This window comes from Camponotus vicinus, unplaced genomic scaffold (assembly GCF_025532165.1).
Source record: "Camponotus vicinus isolate PSW18456_S1 unplaced genomic scaffold, iyCamVici1.0 SCAF_1, whole genome shotgun sequence".
NCBI classification, from domain to species: domain Eukaryota; kingdom Metazoa; phylum Arthropoda; class Insecta; order Hymenoptera; family Formicidae; genus Camponotus; species Camponotus vicinus.
In genome coordinates, this window is record NW_028141945.1 from 30,969,224 (window position 1) to 30,991,912 (window position 22,689).

At 37.7% G+C, this 22,689-nt stretch overlaps 2 protein-coding genes across 6 annotated transcripts; both read right to left on the reverse strand.

The window, feature by feature from the left end:
• Nucleotides 1–133: 133 nt before the first annotated feature.
• Larp4b (La-related protein 4B) lies at nucleotides 134–18,020 on the reverse strand. Of its 5 annotated transcripts, none has more exons than XM_083079129.1 (10): nucleotides 17,934–18,020; nucleotides 15,265–15,646; nucleotides 14,406–14,655; nucleotides 14,177–14,317; nucleotides 12,964–13,182; nucleotides 12,728–12,873; nucleotides 11,563–12,621; nucleotides 6,984–7,236; nucleotides 6,429–6,533; nucleotides 134–5,947 (listed from the first exon to the last, which is right to left on the reverse strand). In XM_083079129.1, exons 2-9 carry the CDS (start codon nucleotides 15,633–15,635, stop codon nucleotides 6,438–6,440), a joined length of 2,535 nt encoding a protein of 844 aa, XP_082935255.1. In that variant the 5' UTR covers nucleotides 15,636–15,646; nucleotides 17,934–18,020; the 3' UTR covers nucleotides 134–5,947; nucleotides 6,429–6,437. The 5 variants fall into 5 exon arrangements, with proteins under 5 accessions (XP_082935255.1, XP_082935248.1, XP_082935245.1 ...); XM_083079122.1 differs by having other exon boundaries at nucleotides 17,381–18,000; XM_083079119.1 differs by having other exon boundaries at nucleotides 17,372–18,000.
• A 1,381-nt stretch (nucleotides 18,021–19,401) lies between these two features.
• Nucleotides 19,402–22,149, reverse strand: Eif1 (eukaryotic translation initiation factor eIF1). Its single transcript, XM_083079149.1, has 3 exons — nucleotides 21,939–22,149; nucleotides 21,486–21,643; nucleotides 19,402–20,562 (listed from the first exon to the last, which is right to left on the reverse strand). The coding sequence occupies exons 1-3, from the start codon at nucleotides 21,964–21,966 to the stop codon at nucleotides 20,416–20,418; spliced, it is 333 nt and encodes a 110-aa protein (XP_082935275.1). The 5' UTR covers nucleotides 21,967–22,149; the 3' UTR covers nucleotides 19,402–20,415.
• Nucleotides 22,150–22,689: the final 540 nt, after the last annotated feature.

The window sequence follows — 22,689 nt, forward strand, 5'->3', positions numbered from 1 at the left end:
TTTTCACGTTTTGTATAAAACTCAAAAATCCAATCTGTGCACGTTCGCAAACATTCCGGTAAACTTCCCCGCTCACCTTTCCGACGATCCCCGTAATAGCTCGCTGTAAAATAGGAGATTCAAGACGCAGTGATTAACAGTAATTAATGTTTAATTTCGAAATCTGTTACTTTACATAGTAATAAACAAACGTCATAGATCATATCGTATATCATATCATATATCATATCGCATATCATATATATATAATACACAAGTGTTTTCCTCGTAGAAGTAGTTTACAAAATCAGACTTTCTAGGAATACACATCCTGTTGCGTCCTGCTCTCTTGCTCGGTTCTCTGTTTTCTTTATTTTTCTTTTTATATAATCACAGCTTATCCTGATGCGTTAACGAAACGTTGCTATTGTGTGTGTTCTTTTTTTCGGTTAATTAATCGACACAATATCGCCAGAGAGAATCCGCCGCGACGTACTCTCGATCTCAATGGACAATTTTCGCGAGATCGAAGTCCACGTCGCGTTTTATTTCACATTACTCTCACGCGGTGCAATCTTTGAGAAACCCTCGTTATTTTATGCGACACAGATTATCAAAAATTTTCGAACGTTACCTAAAAGTATCCGATCTCTGGCAACGACCTGAGGAAAGGGAAAGGGAATCTAAAAGCTCAGTCTACTATAGAACCAAAATTGATCGGCGTGGATCTATAAAAATCACATAAATAGCACTCGATCAGCCGTAACGCGTTTAAATTAACGGGCAAAGTACTTTCGCAATATCTTACTAATTCTCCTTCCTTTCTTTTTCTATTCTAACTTTCCTAAAATTTAATCGCTAAAAAAAACAGCGCCGTTAATCACGCGGGTCAATATCTCTCTTTTCTTTTCGCCGTATCATCTATTTTTCTCTCACGATTAGTATCTACAGCATTAATAGATCCCTCTGTCTAATTTTCGTTAACAGACTATAATTACACCGCACTTTTGACTTCCACGTGTGTGCGATCGAAAAACAACAAACGAAACGCTTCGCGTGAAGAGAAAAAGGACCAACGAAAAAAGGAACACCAAAGAACCCAAGTGTTAATCCAAGAAAAGAAAATCGAACAAAGGAAAAGGGGGTCGTTTGATGAATCGTTAAGAGTCGCTTGCGTATATGTGACAAGGCGCGCGATTACGTGAATCGCTTGTTTTTCTTTTTTTCTTATTTTTTTTTTTCTTATGAATCCGCGACACGAGAGTTACAAATCGCAATATAGAATCGCGAATCGTAGAATCACGAATTACATTACGCACACATACATCAACGTATGTACTATAATTAATACTTAGCCTATCCCGCGTGTGTGTATGTATATGTGTTGTGTGTGTGTAGTAGTATACATACGTGTATATAATATATATATATATATATATATATATACATTGAATATTTTTACTACATCGTTGGAGAACGGTGGCGATGCGAAACCGCGCGTCTCAAAGGGAGAACCGAGCGCGGTTCACTAAAAAAAAATATATATATATATATGCATGTGTGTGTGTATATGTATATATGTATAGATCTGTATGTGCGTATGTGTGTATCGTTTCGTATTGTATTATTAACGAAACGCGCTGTAGGACTCGCCTCTGGAGCACCTCATGTGCGAATTAAAAAGAACCACATCGCTCTAAGTCCGGCGCTTCCGCTTCGATCGATGATCGATCATTCTCTGGCATCCCGGATACGCATCCGTTGTACTTGTTTCGGATGTAAAGTTTCATTGGAAACTACCGACCGGGATATTTCTCTTGCGGAGATACGTAACGGACGAGAATTACAATGTGTCAATATATCATTTTCAGAGAATCACGCGCAAAGAATCTTCCCGGCACCTTGCCCGGTTTCTTATGATTTAGGAACATTTCTGTGCGATGAAACATGTTCAAATTATTGAATCAAGACTTCTACAATTCTTATACACATTACATTCTATTACGAAAGTAGAAAATGTTAGAATTTCTTTCAGCTCTTTCACAGTCATCATTTATAAATTATTGTATCTCAAATATTCTTAGATAAAACCCGAGTTTTTTAACATTTAAAAATAAAAATTACGAAAAAATTCTCAAAAGAGTTAATCTGAATATTCAAGATGTCCAAGGTGCAGACTCAAGTTCGTTGATCTCATGAAAAATCGCAAGAATCCAGAAGGAAAGTCTTTCCAGCGCGATATACGATTCTCTGAGAGTCTATTTGTCCGACATGTCGTTTATTTGATTTATTCAACTCAATATATTAACAAAAACAGCTGATCCTATTTTGCAATCCTATTTTGAAACGCCCTATATGTGTATGTATATCAATAGATAAATGAAACGGCAGCATCATAAGTTCAAAATATAGCAGTATACACATCGACGCATTATCCTGTTGGCAAGAGATCGATTTTTCACCCTTCTTTTCTTATCTTTTCCATCGCATTCGTAAATGTAATAAAAAATATATGAAAACAAAAAAAGACGAAAAATCGATCTCCTGTAAACAGTAATCTTTTCTCTCTTTCTCTCTCTCGCACTTTTTCTCTCATTTTATTTACTCTCAATACAATGTGTGTTGTATGTGTAGATACATACGCATCATCGTAACACCTAAAGCCAAAAGCTCCTGCTTATAATAATAATAATAATAATAATAATAATAATAATAATAATAATAAAATAATGATGAGATAATAATATATAATAGCAATCAATAGTACTATTAATTAATATTAGAATAGTGGTAATCGATAATCAATAATGTACAGCATACTTTGAGGCACTTAAATGCGTGCTCAATTAGTCATCCCGATTCTCGCAACACTAGCTACTCCGAATTAGTATGTTCTCTCGCGCACATTCTATTTTTTTCATTCTCTCTCCTTGCCGATAATAGAAGCATGACCCTAAAATTCTTAAATGTCTTAACACATCTCATAGTCAGAAGGTCAAGTAGAAAGAATAAGATTTGATCGCGGCGAAGAGCATAAATAAGCGCTTAGTTAAAAAAAAGAGAATTGAGTTTGATGCAAAACCGGAAGTGGCCGCGCGATGCTTCTGGTGGTCTCCGGAATCGACGGAATTGACCATTGACCACCATGGTGAACAACGCTCGTTCGTGAGAGCACTGGAGCAATTGCGACGAACGAGACGGCGGAAGAGTAAAGAAGAACCACTGGACTTGACGATAAGATTATAATTAAGAAAATTGGGATGGAATTGCGATGGGAGCTTAGAAAGTAAAAAATAGATTTGCCCATCTCCCGGAATAATGCCTAAGAATTGGGACAGAAATTTGCGTTGTTTGAAAAAATTAGGTAATTGAGAATCGCAATAAAAAATAAGAAAAAAAGAAATCAAATAGGGAGTATGTGAATGTGCAATCACTTCTTGAAACAACGCACAAGTCAAAAAAATATTTCAGAATAATTAGGAGGAAGTCTTCTAGAGATTCGTTTTATTCGGAATAGGCGAGAAAACGCCGGAAATCAAGTCGAGATAAAATTGTGAAAAATTTCGAGATGGGTAACCATGAGACGTAGCTTCGAAGTGCAAAACTTGGAAAATTCTCGGGCAGGTCTTTCGAAAAATCTCAAAACTCCAAAAGATCAGAATTGAAGAATTCGAGAATATCGAATGTGAATTTAGTTCCAATTCAAACATTAGATATCTAAAATGGATTTCGCGAATTGAGGAATGATTAGGATCTATAAATAAAGATTTGTCCAACAAACTGAGCATATGGATGAGAATAGATTTATGTTCAATTCTGTAAAATATTCACTTTGATTGTATATCACGAGACTTCATTATAATACACATTTTTGTATAGAATTTCATTTGAATTTTTTCAATTCTTTCCATCACACAAACATTTTTCGCGTGTCTTATATAAGAGAAACTCTATACATTGTGTATTATAATTGTAATAACATTTTCTTAAACACAAACTATTATGTTTTTAAAAAGTAGTTTTGTTTGTAAAATTTATAATATTTTCTAAGATCATTCCTCAATTATGGACTCGATTTTTATCCTAGTTTTGCCGATTCGATATCACCGCTAATTTCCTTTGCGATAATTTCCTACATACGTTATCCGCATAAAATACGAATTTATGTGTGCTTCTCGACTATCCTCCTCCCTCACCTCCTCCTTGTCATCATCATCATCATTCTTTGTCATCGCTATCGTCTTAAATCATTCATAATCTCGCACATAAAATCATAGATACAATCTTTTCGTTTTCCTCTTATTAATAATTTTCTTTTTTTTCATTAAGAATTGGGGCGTGGGAGAGAAGAATTTTTGTCGAAGGGATTCTACCGCGCTTTCTACTTGGCGAGAATCTCTATTCAGTACTGACTTCGGCGTCCAATTCGTTGCACATCGGGAGATTTCGTCAAGCAATGTATGTGTTTTTGGCACAAATATATATATATGTATTATATATATATCTATATAGACATGTTTTCTCTCTGGTTATAATATTACGGCCCTGCGCGCGCGAAGGAGGGGCGGGGGAAGGGGTTCTTTAAAAGTTAATGTATCTTATCTCTTTAACGCGTTTTTATACAAGCTAACAAATATTTACCTCAATCACAGAACCAAAAGCGATATATAACAATACTCTTCTCTTACGCAAATGTACCGGGTGATCGGGAAGCCGCGCAGCCGTACGGTTGGTGCAGCCGAAAGAAAAATTTAGCACTTAGAAAAAAATGGTACTTCGTTTAATGACGCGTGCGTTTTTTCCGAAGTACATTTCTCTCTCTCGATTATGTATATATATATATATATATATATGTATATATATATTTTGTTTATTAGATTTTTTAGATTCGTAAGTTTCTTTTTTTTTAGACCTATATGTGTATATATACTCGTTATAATTAAGAGTCCTTAACTTACCAATTACTAACGAAGTCTTAAAACTAAATCTTATTAAACATTAGATATACTCAAAACCTCGGTCTATCCGAAACTCGTAAAGATTTATAAATTGATAAATGTTTAAATCATCATTTTTTTTTCATTCATTAATTTCTTAAATTTCCACCTTTCCTGTAAAATCTCTAACTTTCAAATTTCTTAAATTTTTCGATCTCCGAAAAATAGTTGCCTCACCGGGCACAAAGTTTTTTTATTAATTCACATGGCACCCCATTCTCCTGACTTTAATTGCCGAACGTCTTTATTCTCCGTTTTTATTCTCTGCCTCAACACGGATGCCTAAATCATCAGGTTCTTAAATCTTAACGCTTAGATTTTCAAGCTCTTAAAATCTTCTCGCGTCCTACAGTCAGGAATAAATTACAAATCAAATCAATTGCATCTCACGAATTGCATAAAGTGAATAAAACAATTATGTCAACTTGCGAATACCAGTAAATCCAATTAACATCATTAAACCGCGGCGACAAACTTGTCCCGCGGGACTCTCCGATCACCCTGTATAATAGTAGCGCCTGCAAATGCGCCGCTTTAATAACGTGCGGCGAATCTCACACACGTTCACACACACTATCTCTCTCTCTCTCTCTTTCTCTCATTCTTTCTCTCTTTCTTTCTTGATCGATTCGTCAATCGATCGATCGTTGATCGTAGGCGAGACGTCACTGTACAATGTAAAAAGTTCTCTCTTCCTCACGCGCCTGCAGCACGTGACGGCGTCGATCCAAGAGAGGGGGTGTGCCGGGGGGGATAGATAGGTAGATAGGTAGGTGAAAGCAGCGGCGAGCTCCGATATCCTGATTCTCGATCCCGACCCCGAGAAAATGGCGATGACGTCGTAGCATAGCTAAATATCGTTTATTTATCCTGTTGTTGCGCGTGTGTAGTAATCCGTAGATTTTGACGTCTTGCTTCGCAATATCTAAGCTGCTTTCGCCGTTTAGATGTGTCTTCCTCTCTTCCGTCACCTTCACGGTACATAAGGGAACAGAAGATATCTTGTAGATGGATCTTTTTTTCTTTCTTTAATGAAGAAACGAACTTTCGACACTTTCGGCCGATTATCTTACATCGATTCGAGGATCGGTTCATGAATGGATCGCGAAGGGAAGATATCTGTGAGTGCCTGGGAAGGATTTTCAAAAATCCGAAGATCCAGATCATGCTTTAACGTTCTGACAATATCCGACAGCAATGAAAAATTTTACATCTTAAAAAGGAGACCGTTATACACACGAAGGTTTGCTGAAAAGTTTGATATTTTGGCAAGATATGCCAGCATTTCATTTGACTATTCTTCTTTTCCTTCGAAAATTCTTTGACATTTTAGTACAGTCGATTTATTCTCCTTCAATGTATAGATATAATATTAAACTTCTCAGCACTTTTTCTCCGTATGTAACTTCTTTAAAAGGAAGGAGTTTATATTAAAATTGTTTGAATACTCACGTGCAGCTTTTAAACATTTCTGTCCCTCTCATCTGTTTTGTGTTTTGTACAAGGTAGTTCACGGCAATGTTGCGCTACTTGGGCATAGCTTGGCCTCGTTAGATCCTGTTATGAACCAAATATTTTTATGAACAAAATATTTATTAAATTGCGGAATTTAAGAATATTCATTGTTCTAAAGTGTATAAGAAAATAAATGTAATGCAAAATCTCTCAAGTATATTTTAAGACAGGATTTAATGTATAGAAATATTACATCTACACAAGCATCCAATGATTACTGTTTATACCTTAAAAGTCTTTACAAACAGTTCAATATTCACTTGCATAGATTTTTAGATATAATAATATGTATTCTTATATTTAAGTCTTTAAACATTTACATGCTTTCTTAAAACGTTAATCTTTATCCACTTTATATTTGGCTTCTCAAATTTTATTCTCAAATGTTCCAGCACATTATATATAACATTCTTGAAGATTATATATAAAGATCTTAAATTCTTGCTCTAAATGAAAGGGAGACTCTTCTCTTGGAAACAGAGTGATACTTACTATAGGGAAGGCAGAGGCCACTCCAGTCTGCGATTGAGAGCTCTGTGAGGCAGTAGGAGGAGGGACGACGACAATATTGTTGCAATCGCACCTGGTCATCGGCTCGGCATCGTCCATCGTCGCCGTCGCTGCCGCCGCCGTCGTCGTGGTCGTCGTAGCCGTCGTTATCGTCGCCGCCGCTAGCAGGTGCGTGTTCGCGACTACAGCGTCGTCCACACCGTTCACCATGTTCAAGTCGTCAGTCTTTATAGATCTGTTAGCGGCATGTGCATTGTCAGTAATAAAGGACCAACACATGCTTACTGTAGCTATCCTGAGCGTCTTTATGAGATATCTCTTTAGATATCCTCTCGGACACTTTGGGTTCTCAGGAATAGATATTCCCATATGTCTTTTAACGTCCTCTTGCCCTCGAGAATACGAGAATGAAATATTTTAAAAATCTTCGGGAATATGTATCCTTGAGTACTTTAGGTATCCTGGCTTCTCTCTTTTTCGAGATCGCGAGGTTCTTAAATTTTTATATCCTTTAGATCTTTGGACACGTCGACAAATGTGAAAGAGCATGCGTGCGTAATTGTACAAAATTTATACAGAAAGTAGAGTTGATTTTTATATGAAAATGCGATATTTTTTTTTTAAAGAATCGATATTAATCTGCTACATAATGCAAACTATATTACGTGCACCATCACATACTAAACGCACGCTAGTAACTGTTAATCCCGTATCGTATATCAACTTCGTTCATGCACAATGAGGAGACTAAATTTCGTGTAGGCGATTCTCGAGCCAGTGAATCACTCGAAAGAATTTCGGGAACTTGAGCAAGCCATGAAAAAGCTTGAATTGACATTTTAAATTATAAGGAAATTTAAGTGTTGCTTTAACTATCCAAAAAATCGAACATTAGACCAAGCATAGGAGAGATATTAAGAGAAAAAAATGATTGTATTATAATTATCTATATGAGATTTAACAAGAAATGAAAATTTATCTTGCGAGAACCGCCTGCAACGATCGAGGGATACGCAAAAAAGAAGGATTGTTGCAATATCGCAAGACATGATTAACAAACATCAGTATACACATTGTTTATTAATTTCTAGTTCATCGCTGACAATGCAACTATAGTCATTACCAAAGGTCAATCAAGTGCCATGCTCAGGCCGTGTGTGTATTTTCTCGTTTCTTCTCTTTATATTTATTTTGCAAAATCACGTTACGAGAATTACAACTTAACTAATAACGTTAGAATTATGAACTAGAGAAACTTCATCATCAAAATGCCTTTAAGAGTAACTTGAAACCGAACAATAATAATTAATATAATAGTTATATCTTAATAATATTAAAAATTTATAATAATAAGAAGAATGACAATAGAGCAATAATATAATGATCAAATAATAATCGTAATATACTAGAAAAAAAGAAAAACCCTGAAAAATAATATTGTTTATCATATCCTTATTTAACTTTTTGTTTATTTGCCGCAAGAAAAGTACAGGCACACAAGAAGAAGAGAATTATTATCATACCATAAATGATACCGCATACATTCCCGCACACGTATAGCGTTCTAGTGCGCTGTAGCAATAGCTGTCTAATGCTAATTTCAATCGAAGGTATGCGGCGTGCTGCATTTGTATCGAAAGAAATAGATTTCTTAAATCCTTCGATCATTGATATGCTTGAATTCTTCGATTTTCGCGAGTCCTTGGATTAAATATTATTAGAGAAAACTTTGGGTATATATGACTTGACTTAGACACACACTCCAGAATTCTTTAAGTCCTTAAGCATCCTTAGTTTTGTTGTTCAAGTCCTTAAAAAAAACTCGAAATTTTTAAATCCTTTGATTTTGAAGGTTTTAAAAATATAATTCACGGAAAAAGAATTTTTTTGCGAATAAAAATGCAAAATATAAGAAAATAAATACATGTCAACGACAACCAAGAATTCTAAATACGCCAAAAGTATCCAAATTTCAATATTTATATAATAATTGACCTGTAAAAAATAATCTATTAAATCCAAGGCTCGAATACGCAGATGACTCAATGATAGCAGAGTCTATGCGGAAGAGTTGAAAATATCTAACGCATATATTCAATGATCCAGGAATGAAAGAATCTACGCACTTTCAAGAACTAAGCATCTAAAAGAATCCATGATACCGCAAACTTAAACCCTTATTTACATACCGAATTTATACAGCATGCTTATAGAATACTTACGGAAAAAAAGACAATATTTAAAGCCCTTATACACGAATAAAAAATAAAAGGTTTCTAGAAACAGAATCTCAGAAAGGCACGATAACGAACGTATCGAAGTATCGATAAGAGAAAGATGGCAAATCGTAACAATTCTGTATATAATATAATTAATTTATTTATCAATTAAATATAAATGATAAGACGAGAGGATCGCCAAAGATCTAGCAACTCTAAGATTCAAAAACCTTTCGAGAAAATCCGAAAGAAATCTCGATAAAAATATGTTTGTTCCAACATTCTCTTATACAGGACAACCGAAAAGGATAATACCGAGTCTCAAAAACTTGGAAAATCTACACGGGATTAAAATATCCGCAATCTTGAATCTCGAGTCGTATTTACACTTAAATCCTTGGCTATCTCTCCAATTGCGAATAATTTCCCCATAATAAAATATACGCATTTATTGAAAATAAAAAGTAGCGAGAATGCAGGCGGATAAGACTACTCCGGTAACTCGAAAGGTATTAACGGTTAGTAACGTTTCTTTTAACTCAAGATTAACTATGGCGATGGAAAAAGAAAGCTTCGACCTTTTATATTTTTTCGGCAAAAAAAAGGAAAAGATCTCTCCCTCTTCCTTCCAGGTAACAGATCGATCGACGGCATGCGATCGATCGGGCCCGATCGATACCTCAGATCGGGAAGGAAGGATCGGTTTGAAGGAGGAAACGTGTATCCATCACTCTCTACAGAACAACATAGCACATAATGCAGCCAACAATAACACAATAACAACAATGAAACACAATTCGGCATTCCTCAAGGCATATATGTATTATGATACCCCATTTTACAAGGGAGTCCTACATAAAGTTCGTACGGACATCGCAATGCGTATCCTTGGATCTTTAGATTTTCTTTATCACTTTTTTTGCATCTTTTTATCGTATCAATGAATCTCTCTAAGTAAAAAATTAAAGATCTTTGAAAAGTCTAAAGATCCAAAGATACAAAAAAGAGCAGTTCGGGATGGAAGAATTCGAGATATGTAGAAGAATCAAATGAGGAGAATTGGAAGATCCAAGGATACAACGGTCCACTCTGATCCAAGGATATAAAAATCCGATAACACAGACATTTCAGGGAACTCTAACAGAGAGAGAACCCTAGCTTAATCTCTCATAAATGAAATCTATATTATATGACCCCATGTGACTCGCGCATCTGATTTCTGTACCATCAGATATCAATTAATAATAATGTAATTAGATACAAACATAATATATATATATGTACAGTATCATATATATATATATATATATATATATATATATATATATATATATATATATATATATATGATACTGTACATATATCCTTCTCGCAAAAAGCAAAGTACTAACTGTCATAACATAAATGTACAGGATTAAAATATAATAGAAGTCAATTTTCGACCGCGTAAAGGGAAAAAAATATACTTGTTTACTCAGCGAAATATAAACGAAACCTTTTTTTATGATTAAGCAAAATTTTGCACGATTATTTTATCATCTTATCAAAATTTCAAGTAACATGATTTTAAGAATCTATAAAAAAATTAAAAAACAAAAAACAAACAAGAATTTGACAATATAGTAATACAATTCACTAATTTGTAACGCGCGAAATTTCGTTTTCATTTTTCTTTATTTTTGACCACGTAAATATTTTTCAAAGAAAAGTTATTAGAAGCAACAAGTGAAAAATTCAGTTTAAAAAGATATAAAACTAAAATATTTATGAATATAAAATTAAACTAAAACGGTCCTATAAAAATTAACGATTCCAGGACCAAAAACTTTTTTCACTTCTCTTTTTCTCTCTCTCTCTCTGTCTGCGCAGTAGCGCGCATATACATATATGTACATGTATTGTGTATTGGGAGAGCGGAAAGTTTCGTCGTACTTTGAAACAAAACAGCCGTTTTTTCGCAATTGAGAACTAAAATTTACTTAAAAAACAAAAAAAATGAATTCTATCAAAGCTTCTTGGCTCTCTTGTACGCATACGTACATACCGAATGAATAAAAGGATGGTAACATCGTTGAAGAATCTAACGAAAAAAGAGATTGGTCCGAAACATTTCCACACTTCACGACGAACTATACATTACTTCATCGGATAAAGATGTGTGTGTGGAGATCCATCGGAGGACCTCTTTCTTCTTCTAAAAATCATAACACATCTCCAATGTAGATTGGCAACCAGTTCGTCGTTCGATTCAACGCAAGTCAATTCGCGAACCAACGCAACTCTCCGCAACTGCCCGAAACATCTTTACACCGAGCGAGCGTATAATTAAAAATCCCACTCACTTATCAGGAGATGACGGGGGAGTGAGCGCGATGACAGTGCTGAGCACGGCGGTGGCTGTGTCGACCGATGACGTATTCTCGTTGTTGACCGTCGGCGGATTAAGGATATGCGCGGCGCCTGAAGAATTCATCGACGCAGCATTTCCCACTGCGTTTCCTTGTGTTTCCGCTCCGGCATTCGCTCCAGGACTAGTGGACCTACTGGCGATAGCCGTCGCGATCGCTGGCTGCGGAGGTGCTACGGTTTGCTGCTGTTGCAGTTGAGAAGGTTGTTGCTGGTTGCCACTTTCTTTGTCTTTGACGACAGCCTTGAGCTTAGCGGTGCCTTTGACGACATCGGACAATCTATTTTGCGACGAGGACTCGACGGTGCCAGTACCACTACCGCCGATATCAGTCGATACTTTGCCGTGATCAGCGTCAAGACCGGGCAGAGGCGGGAAAGCAGCCGCTTCAAGATCGAACTGTACGCCGCTACTGCGGCCACCACCGCTGACACAGTTGCTGCTGTTGTTGCTGTTGCTGCCTCCGCTTGCCGGCAAAGATTCCTTGATCGCTGGTAGCGAGTGATTATTTCCTGCAGCTACTTTCGTGTCCTGATCTTTGGTCCTGCGATGGTTACGGTGGCGGGGAAACGAAGGCGCCGAGGATAAGGAGGTGGAGGCGGAGGAGGATTCGACCGTCGCCGTTGCTGTATCCTGGTCTTGCGCGGAGGATGACGAGGAAGAAGACGATCCCTTCGCGTGTTCGACGGACGACACGGCAGACGACGAGGAATGGAACTTTGTGCCGGACTGGTAGGAAGAGGAGGACGACGAGGAGAGTGGCTTCGAGGAAGGTAGGCTCGAAGCGTGATAAGAGGACGTGGAGTTTAGAGACACATTGCCGCCGCCCCCGGTCATAGGGGGATGAGAGCTACGATTACTCAGCGGCGGCATGGACGACGGCTGATGGTGGTGGTGATGATGGTGGTGATGATGATGATGGTTGTTGCTATTGTTACTGGGATTGGCGGGATCAATCAAGCAGCTTCGATCAGAGCCATTTCTCTGTCTATTTCTATGTAGCAAAAAAAAAGGAGAAAGAAATTTAGATATTGAAATATTTGTTTAAAAATATATTCGATAAAATAATTAAATTGTAAATCGGACATTAAGCAGCGTACCTGTGGCGAGGATTGTATCTTGTGTTTGAACGAGTAAACGTGTTGTGCGGTGTGATCCCGTTCATCGTAAAAACACTGGACATATCGAAATAAGCGGGACTGGTTGGTCCCCAAGGCATCATACCGGCGTGATAGAATGGTTGATGCTAAAAGATAAACAGACGAAAATATTTTTAAATTGATTTATAAGTCTATTTAAGATTATTAGCATAAAAAACTTAAAATTGTATACTTACGTAAACAACTTGGTTCGGGTATGCCGGCATAGTCGTTTGAGGCATGGTCGTGCCATTGGTATAGAGAAAACGTTGCTGTCCAGTCGTGTAACTGCTTGGATCGTAGACAGTAGGGGTTGGAGTTCTGTAGCCATTCTTTATGCCACCTACACCAGCCACCGCTGGTATCGGTAGCCTGTTCATTGGTTTAGCTTTAATTCTCGCCATTATTGGCTTTCCCTAGGTTCAAAAAAATCAAAGTAAAAATATTATATAAAGGACCCCGCGGAATCCTTATGGAAAATGGCTTTCGATCAAATGTTTCGAAACTTTGCAAAAAGATAATTCTCAACATGTAGATTAAAAGTGTCCATGGGCATGAAGCTCTAAAAATTCGAGATTTTCAGCTACAGCCATCCAAAGTGGTAGATTTTTAAAGGAGTTTGAACCAATAAGGTTGATTTTTGGGCCAGAGCTTCGCACTTTTTTGATTGCATATTTGTATAGTTGCGGTCGAGAGCTTTCCAAAACACCCTATGAAAAGCTTTTTACATTGGGGAAAGTGAAAGTTATAAGTCCTCAAAGTTTAAGAAACATAGGCATGTAGGAAGCATGAGAATTATCAAGACTATCTGATTTATGATTTTCTGTGCTAAGTAGACTGCCTTAATTGTATGTGTGTGTGTGACAGATTGAAAATATATATGTATTTGTTATTTTATCCTCCTCTTTTTAAATACAGGCTTGGAACTGTCAATGGCAGAGTTACTTTTTTTGTTTTTTTTTGCTTTTTTTGTTTCTACAAAACTTTTGTATTTACTACTTTTTTGTAAAACCTCACCTAACTAAGATAAACTACCGTTGCCGAACTTCGGAATATGCTGCAGAAATTCAAAAATCTACCACTTTGGATGGCTGTAGCTGAAAATTTCGAATTTTTAGAGCTTCATGCCCATGGACACTTTTAATCTACATGTTGAGAACTATCTTTTTGCAAAGTTTCGAAACATTTGACCGAAAGCCATTTTCTATAAGGATTCCGCGGGGTCCTTTGTATCTATATAATTATATATAATTACAGATTTTCAATTATAGACTCAATAAATTATGAAAAACACTGATTGCATCATCATTAAAAACATGTATTTCACACTTTGTTGACAATTATATTCAGATAAAATTATATAAGCTTTAGTTACATAATTATGTAAAACTGTTACATAAAACAATTTACCTGAAACTCTCGAACTTCCTCGCGTAAAAACCGATAGGCCTTTTGAGCATCGTCGTCGGATTCAAATGTCACGTACCACGAACTATTATGAGCAAACTCGCACGAAATAAGCCTCGGACATCCCTCTCCGGAAAATAAATTCTGCAATGAAAATCAACATGTGTTAGAACTAAGTTTATTCTTAGTTTTCTTTTTTTTCGCGATGATCCTAAGATAACAGCTGGCCTACCTTTACATCCTCCAATGGAGTACTATCTGGTATTTCACGAAGTATCACGATACATCGTTTGTGATTGGGTCTCACTTTCTGTCCCTCCTCGTCCACTTGTACATTAGGAGACTCCCTCAGCACCTCAGTTATGAGCTTGATATCTTTCGTCAGCTTCTTGACTTGATTAAAATTCGCTACTGTCCATATCGGCACATACTGATCATTATCCATTTGTGACAACAAATAGGTATCGTTGGCTAAATTCTCTCTAAAAAGACAACCATCGCGTTATCACTGTCGGTTCGCGTTATCATACATCTTGTTACATTATACTTTTACATATGCATATGGTTATATAATTTGAATGTTACTTGCGATGTTACTTGACAATAACACTTTGTGACAAAAAATATCTTAAAAAATATTTTCACATGTAATGATTAAGTATATGCTGAAAATTATATGCCTATTTGTTAGCTCCACTTTTGCTCCAATTTCTAAGCAAATAACCATCGTACACACAAAATAATTCTAAAAAATTAATTTTTTCGATTACAATATTACTTTACAAATCAATATGCATTTATATATCAGTATATATGAAAGATTATCTCAAGATAATTAAATTTCTAATAAATTTTTTTTCCCCTTTCTATTTAACCAAGAATTTAGCTAACAGATGTTACTTTAAAGTTTTAGGTTAGTAATAACTTCTTGTACATAAATCATTAAAATCATAATATATAATAAGCATATTATATGCAATGAAAAGTTGGAAGAGAAATTATGTATGATGTCAAAAGAAAATCTTTTATAATTAATGCAAATATATTTGCAAGATTATCTTACAGCTTCAGAATGTTAAAAACTCTGTTACCTGGAGAAATAGTACTCGAGTTGCGAAGAGAGCATCTGCTTGAGCTGTTCCAAGGGTATACCGGGAACATTTAGATCAGCCATTGGTGCAGATGGTGGCGGAGCAGCAGAAGCATCGGCCAAAGCAGCAACGTCCACTGGGCTATATCCAATGGCGCTTCCGTGCATGCCTATGGCGTGTTGGGGAGATGGTTCCAGGCTGCCGACACCAGTATCGAGAATCAGTTCACTACCACTTGGCGCACCGTTCATGACTCCGTAATCTATATTAGGCACTCCACCGCCAATCGCTCCTGCAACCTGTAGACCCAGAGGTTCAGGGGTGGCTGGGTAGACCGCCCCTGGTGGCAGCTTCCCGATGTCCCCATTCATGTAAACGTACCCTGCAATGGAGAGAAAACATTTATAACTCTGGCAACGCTTTCCTTATCTCTGCTTATTAATGCATCAAAGTTCATACATATGTTACGAGTGATTTATTGCTGTAACAATGATAAAACTTGTTAACGTAACTAAATATTCTGTAAAGCAACAATTTATTTTAGATAAGAGTAAGAACAAAACATTTTTTGTCCATTTTTCTTCAGTGACATTACACATTAATAACATATAGATCAAATCAATTGAAATCCAGAAATGGCACATTTCTATAATTCTAACCTAATCTGAAACCATAAAATTCATGTCCAGTTTTTACACGAAATATCATTTTTATGCTTTTACTTGTAATTTAACAATTTGCTCAAGTAATGCTTAATCATGACTATATACAAAATGACTGGTTCTCAGATCAATTATATAAATACATAAAATTGCAACCATTTCATATCGTATCCAGTAAAAGTGCCACAGGGAGTCGTTCTACACCAAACATTTATAGAATATTAATGCTGCATAGCATAATTGTACCATACATATGTACTTTGACCAGCAGTATACTTGCGCTTAAACTATAATGTTCCATCTGTACAATATTAATACAGCCTTCACTTTTACAAGATATCATGACAACGACATAATAGTATTCCTTAACGGAGCAACGCAACCATCAGTGGAATCATTCGACTGAAATCCGTATGTCTACACAGCACAATTGGACGCAACTGCACATTCAAAGTACAACTGCAAAGTACAAGTATCCGATCTCTCGTAGACGACGTGCGCGAGCTTTCGCGGAGTCGAAGAAGCCGAGGAAACGAGAGGACCGGGAATAAATCGGACGCGCGGAGGACGATTACGTCGGCGATTACGAACGGGAATGACGTCTGCTATCACGAGGATGACTCGCACACGCTGTAAAGAGCCAGGACGGACGTCGGCAACCGAGTGTCGGACTGCGTGCCACGACGACGGTCGTTCGGGGCGACTCGCGGCGCGCCAGACGAGGATCCCCGCGCGGCAGGACGCGCAATATGTTGCGGAGCGCACGGCGCGTTATCGGCCAAATATAGCGCGGTCGGTACACGATACGACCTCGACGAGCCGCTATTCTTCCGACGAAACTCCGACGCGACAGCGACAGCGACAGCGACGACGACGACGACGACGACGACGACTACGACTACGACTACGACGACGACTACGACGACGACGATGATGATGATGATGATGATGATGATGATGATGATGATGATGATGACGACGATGATGACGACGACGACGACGACGACGACGACGACGACGACGACAAGCACGACGATGACAATGACAATGACAAACGTGGTAATGACAACGAGGATGATGACGATAATGACGATGACGACAAAGATTACTACGACGACGACGACGACGACGACGACGACGGACGACGACGACGACGACCACGATCACGACCACGACGACGACAACGTGTTGGCGCGGCGCGACTTAACACGCGGAATGGAAAGATACACCAACATAAGGAAGTGGTGATGATGACGAAGGAGGATGAAGCGGCGCGATGACAAAACTACACTATTATATATTCGACCGTATATTCGACCGTTACAACTTGGACGACGACGATGATAACGATGATAACGATGATAATGACGATGACGATGATGGTGATAATGACGATAATGATGATGATGATGTTGCGTTGGATGAATGGGATGGATGGTCGTTACCGAAATCACCGTTCATCTCGAGACGGGCCCGGATGATCCCATGTGCCCTGAATCTAGCGTTACGAGGTGCCTGCCTGCTCGCTCGTTCTCTCTCTCTCCCTCTCTCTCTTTCTTTCAAACGGCCTCGTGCAGATCGGTTTCTCGACTAAAATCTCTCGAGGCACACTTGGTTGTTCGCTCTCAGTTCGTCGTGCGCGCGGGGCGTCGCGAGCGCATTCGCGAATTCGTACGCTCGTGATTCACGTTCGTTCAACCTCGCCAATCGACTAGCCAGCTAAGGCTCGATCGTTGCTCGCCCGATCGCTCGTTCGCTCGCTCGCTCGCTCGCTCGCTCGCACGCACGCACGCACGCATGCACGCACGCACGCACACGCTCGCGTGCGCGCGACGAAATATGTACGCGACGACTGGCGAGACAGGCGGCGGCGAGATTGGCACGTTTCCTCGCACGAATTCGCGACGCTGCGCGACGCGCGCCTTACGATCCGCCCTTGTGCGTCCTCCGGCCCACCGCGCCGAGCGGATCAACGCGCGGCCGTTTCGCACGACGGTGTTTCCTTACCGAGGTGGAAGAATCGAACTCAACACGGTCTCTCGAGCAAACTACAAAATGGCGGAAGGCACATGCCGTGGCGCGCGGTGCATTCTGGGCCTCCGGGTGATGCGCCGTGCGCGCAGCCCCGAGCCCCGCCGACGTGGGGACGCGCAGGCGCAGGCGCAGACGCCGATGCTGCGCGTCACTTTCGAATCTCGCCGAAATTCCACGAATATATTGGTGTTTCCCCGAAAAGAGAGGCTGTCGTGTACGAGAAAAAAAGGGAAAAGTCCGTCTCGGGACGGAAATTTCGTGTTAATTTGCGTACTTTTCGAAATCGAACAAAGGGAGCTCGAGGGAGATCCCTCGTCTTTTGTATTTTTACTTTTCGTCTTTGATTTTCTTCTCTAATTAAAATATTTTAATATCTTCTTATTGACTCTTTTTCATCGATAGAAACGTGTATCGGAGAAAATTAATTTAAGAACCACTTAAATTTTTGAAACTGAATAAAAAATATGGGAAAAGCACAATAGACATATTTTAACTTTAATTCTCTTTCCTTGATTTACACACACACACACATCTCTCTCTTCTTCAGATATTCTTATTAAGATACTATGAAAGCTTAATAGAAATTCAGTTTTCTTTCAAATTTCTGAAAGGAGAAGAGAAATAGAAAGCGATAAAAATTTTATCCCTTTTCGAGTTTTTATTATTTCTGGAACTTTAAGTTGAAACTAAATTCCTCTTAATTTTATATTTTTGTAGGAAAAGTAAGTACAATTTTCTTCGAATAAACAGTTGCAAATAACAGTTGATTGAATATTTGTTTCGTCTGAGAATATTTTAACTTTTCCACAATTATCTCTAAATTCATATTTTGTATACTTTATATATTACATATTCCTCGAATAATTAACAAAATATTTGTTACACTATACATATACAAAAGAAATATACATATATCTCTTATAATTACTAATATATTTTAAGATCCGTTGTTGAATGTGGCTTGAGCTAAATTAATTCGAAGAAATTATAATTCTATGAAGTATGATTGTAGCCAGCATAGCACAAATAAAATCGGTAAACAACGATAGCTTATCTAATGATTTTTTTTGATCAACTACATCGTGCACTTAATGAACACTTGTATACTTGCGGTGATAGAGATATGATTCTTGATGGATCGAAAAATTCCTTAATTGAATTAAAATTTCTTTTTCTGCCTATTACTACCTTTATATATATTTTATATAGAATTCTTATATATCACGTTATTATCAAGAATACACAAAATGATTTATACTAATTAATAGAAAGTAATACATTCTTGTTGTATCTATACAATTTTTTATATATGTATAATAAAAAATATATTACTAAAAAGACTCAATTTCTTAATCATTAACTGATAAGTTTAACAACTTTAATTTCACTGAATTTTGAAACGCGACAGAGGAAAAGGGGAGCACGGTCAAGTCACACCTCATTCATGTATTTATTTATTTATTTATCTAGAACAGCCACAAATTTCCATTAACTCTCGTTATTATTTCAAAACAATTCGTCGTTTAATAATTACTGGCTTAAAAAAAAAGGAAAGCAAGAGTGGAGACGAGACACGGAGCATGTCCTACGTGAAAGGAAGAGCCGAAACTGTCCTACAAATATTCAACAAATCGTTGCAATCAAAAACAAGCACGAAACACTTTTCATTTTCGGAATATAAATGTAAAAAAGAAATTTCTTATCGCTTTTTCGCTACAAGACGAAGGGATACGGAGAAGAAGAGTGGATGTGAGGAGAAAGAGCAGAATCAATCGAGAACCTACGATTACGCTTTGCTGCTTTCTCGGAACACGTCTATCGCGCCCAGATACATACTACCTAACGCAAGAACGAACATCCATCCGGCGCTGCTAATCACCGCTCGTTCATCTATGCCTCTACCTCCTCGACGATGATTATCAAAATCAGGTGTGTCCTGCCTGCTGCTGCAAGGCAGGAAATTCCTACCTTAGCAGCTGCTATCACTTAACATAAGGCTTACAGTGTGATGTATTGCTTTTATATCTTGAGAAAAAGATTTTGTGATTAGAGTAGAATATATTGCCTATACGCCGATTATACACCTATATATCCCCTCTTTCTTCGCTATATCTCCTCCTTTCCTCCTTTCTTTAACCTTCTCTTTCGTTTACTTCCTTCTCCGTTTCGTTTGTTTTCGTTTTTTCTTTTTTTTTTTATTATTGAAATATATATGCGCGCGTTGTGTGTATGTGTATTGTTATGTGTATATATATATATATATAATATATATTTATATATATTTATATTTATATGCTGATGTGTAATAGAATATAATCGGGATATCCCACGAGGAGTTTAGTGACTGATATACAGATTCAATTTGAGACAATGATGAAGCACTGACGAGGGGCGGAGCTGTCTGCTGTTGTAAGTTGTGGCATGGATGATGATTGTTGTTGTTGCTGTTAGTCGATTAAAAACCATGGACTTTCAGCTGGTCAGGTTTTGCTAGACCTGACTTTGTCAGCCACTGGCATATATTCTCTCGTTGGTCCCCCTGCAATTGCAGCACCTCCCCGTACTCCGGGTGCTCTATTACTGTCCCATTGCAGGCAAACTCCTGTGTAAGTAAATTATAATCATAAATCAGACTAGGGATTTGTCAGTTTTTATCTTGTTAGAAAATTTAATTGCTTTTAAAAAATGTCAATTTCTTTATCTTTAAAAATAATGTATTTAAAACTTTCCAGACATATCAGCATGAGATAACCATGACTAATTATAACTTCTACATTACATAGCTTGGATATTTCCCAATTACAAATATATAGCAATGTTATAAATCATTTAGATATATAATCATATCATATCATTTAGATATATAATTTTTTTATATCTATAAATTTTGTTATATTTTCTTAAGATATTTCTAATGTGTATGTATATATATATATATATATATATATATATATATATATATATATATATATATATAAAATTACATAAATTATTCTCAATAATTATAAATATTACTAGATAGAAATATATTTGACAATATATATAGAAAATAATTTCAAATATAAAATAAAATTATTTCATTATTATTTCATTATTTCATTTCATTTCATTATTTATTAAATATCAAATAAGGAAATGTCACACACATTGAAGAAGGAATATTAGATATCGATAATGAAATGTTAATGATTCACTCAACAATGAACAAAGCAGCTATAAAAAGCCAAGTCATTGATTTCAAATCGAAACAAAGAATACGCTTGCTATGTGTCAAATCACTTGCAGATGTATTCAAATGCTATTTTCTCAGGGAATTTGCAAAACTATATCTATTTGCTATGTACTGTTTGCGATTGTTTGCATCAGACCTATTTTTAGAGTTCTGCCTGACTGAGTAATGGTGGGAGATAGAACAGAGTGGGAGGAACAGTATGACAGAGAAGGAAACAAGTGGAGAGGGTAGATAGGTTGATGGATAGGAGAAAGGATCGGCGGAGATCTCCAGAGGGAAAGTCGCTCGCTCACCTTTTTACATGCTCTCACGATTTTCTTCAAGTCATATTCCGAGGAGAGTCCTTGCACCGTTGTTAAGGTTTTACGACCATTCCGCTGCTGAATCCTTATATGCACGAGGCCGTCCTGGACGTCATCGTCTGAACCCTTGATTGCATCTGCAAAGGGGTCTGCGAAAGAGAGAGGGGTATAAAAGTTGCGTGCGAGGCCGCAGCGGATTGCGCAGGATGATGCAAGAGGGGCAATGCGCGAATAACGCTGCCATCGCCATTTTGATCGCCTCGGAGCCCCCCGAGGCGCCGATAGTGCCGTTTTATCGTCCTCGTTCGCGAAAGACGATACAACGGAACAAGAAGAGGGGGAGGAGCAGGGGCACGAGAGAGAAAGAGAGAAAGGAGAGCGAGGGAGGGAGAGAGAGAAGGTGGGGGAGGGGAGATAATACCCGTTTATTCTTTTTTCACTCACCGAATGTGTTGAGATTCTGGATGGACATACGACAAACAAAAGAGACCCCTCGGATGATATAGAACTGCGGAGCGCAGGTGACGATCGTAGGGCAGAGGACGTAAATTTACGTGGCGATCAGCACTCGAATGGTGTGAGGACGAACTGCGGAGAACGAGTCGACGAAACCAAGCGCGATGGCCGTGTACGCAGCCGGAAGTAAAAGTTGCATTTGTCACGGCGCGATGGGTGGGGTTGCGCGCGATTGGCGTGTTCCTAAAATGAGCTAAATCGTACCCGAGGCGCGCGATTGGCGAACAACGCGATAACGTCGGAACGCGCGATTGGTGCGCGGTTGAACTATCGACGAATGCCATTGGTCGACGAATCGAAGAATGCGATTGGCGATCGCGTGAGAATCTAATATTTTTAAGTAGTTTTCGTATCTATAAAAATTTCTATCAAGAAAATATAGGAATAATGTTACATAGGCTGCGTTCTGATATAAACTGCCAGTGCTGAAAATCTATAGTATACGTGACGTAAACTATAGATTTTCAGTACTGGCAGTAAATATCGGAACACAGCTATAATTGGCTATCGAATATAGGGAATTTTTTAAGTTATGAAAACTTTTCATTTGACAGCCAATCGTTTGACATTATCGCGTTTATAAGTGAATTTCTTAATGAAAAGCTCTCATGTAACACTTATTACCTATGAATATGATCGATATAAGCGAGAAAAATTTAATTTCTTTCTTGAAAGTACA

Coding starts and splice junctions, on each gene's coding strand:
- Eif1 (XM_083079149.1), bottom strand. CDS start 21,966: ATGTCCATCCAGAATCTCAACACATTCG. Junction 21,644..21,938: donor CCAGAATCTCAACACATTCG/GTGAGTGAAAAA, acceptor TCTCTTTCGCAG/ACCCCTTTGCAGATGCAATC. Junction 20,563..21,485: donor TCGTGAGAGCATGTAAAAAG/GTGAGCGAGCGA, acceptor TTACTTACACAG/GAGTTTGCCTGCAATGGGAC.
- Larp4b (XM_083079119.1), bottom strand. Junction 14,318..14,405: donor CTCCATTGGAGGATGTAAAG/GTAGGCCAGCTG, acceptor TTTTCATTGCAG/AATTTATTTTCCGGAGAGGG. Junction 6,534..6,983: donor TGGCCTCTGCCTTCCCTATA/GTAAGTATCACT, acceptor GGTTCATAACAG/GATCTAACGAGGCCAAGCTA.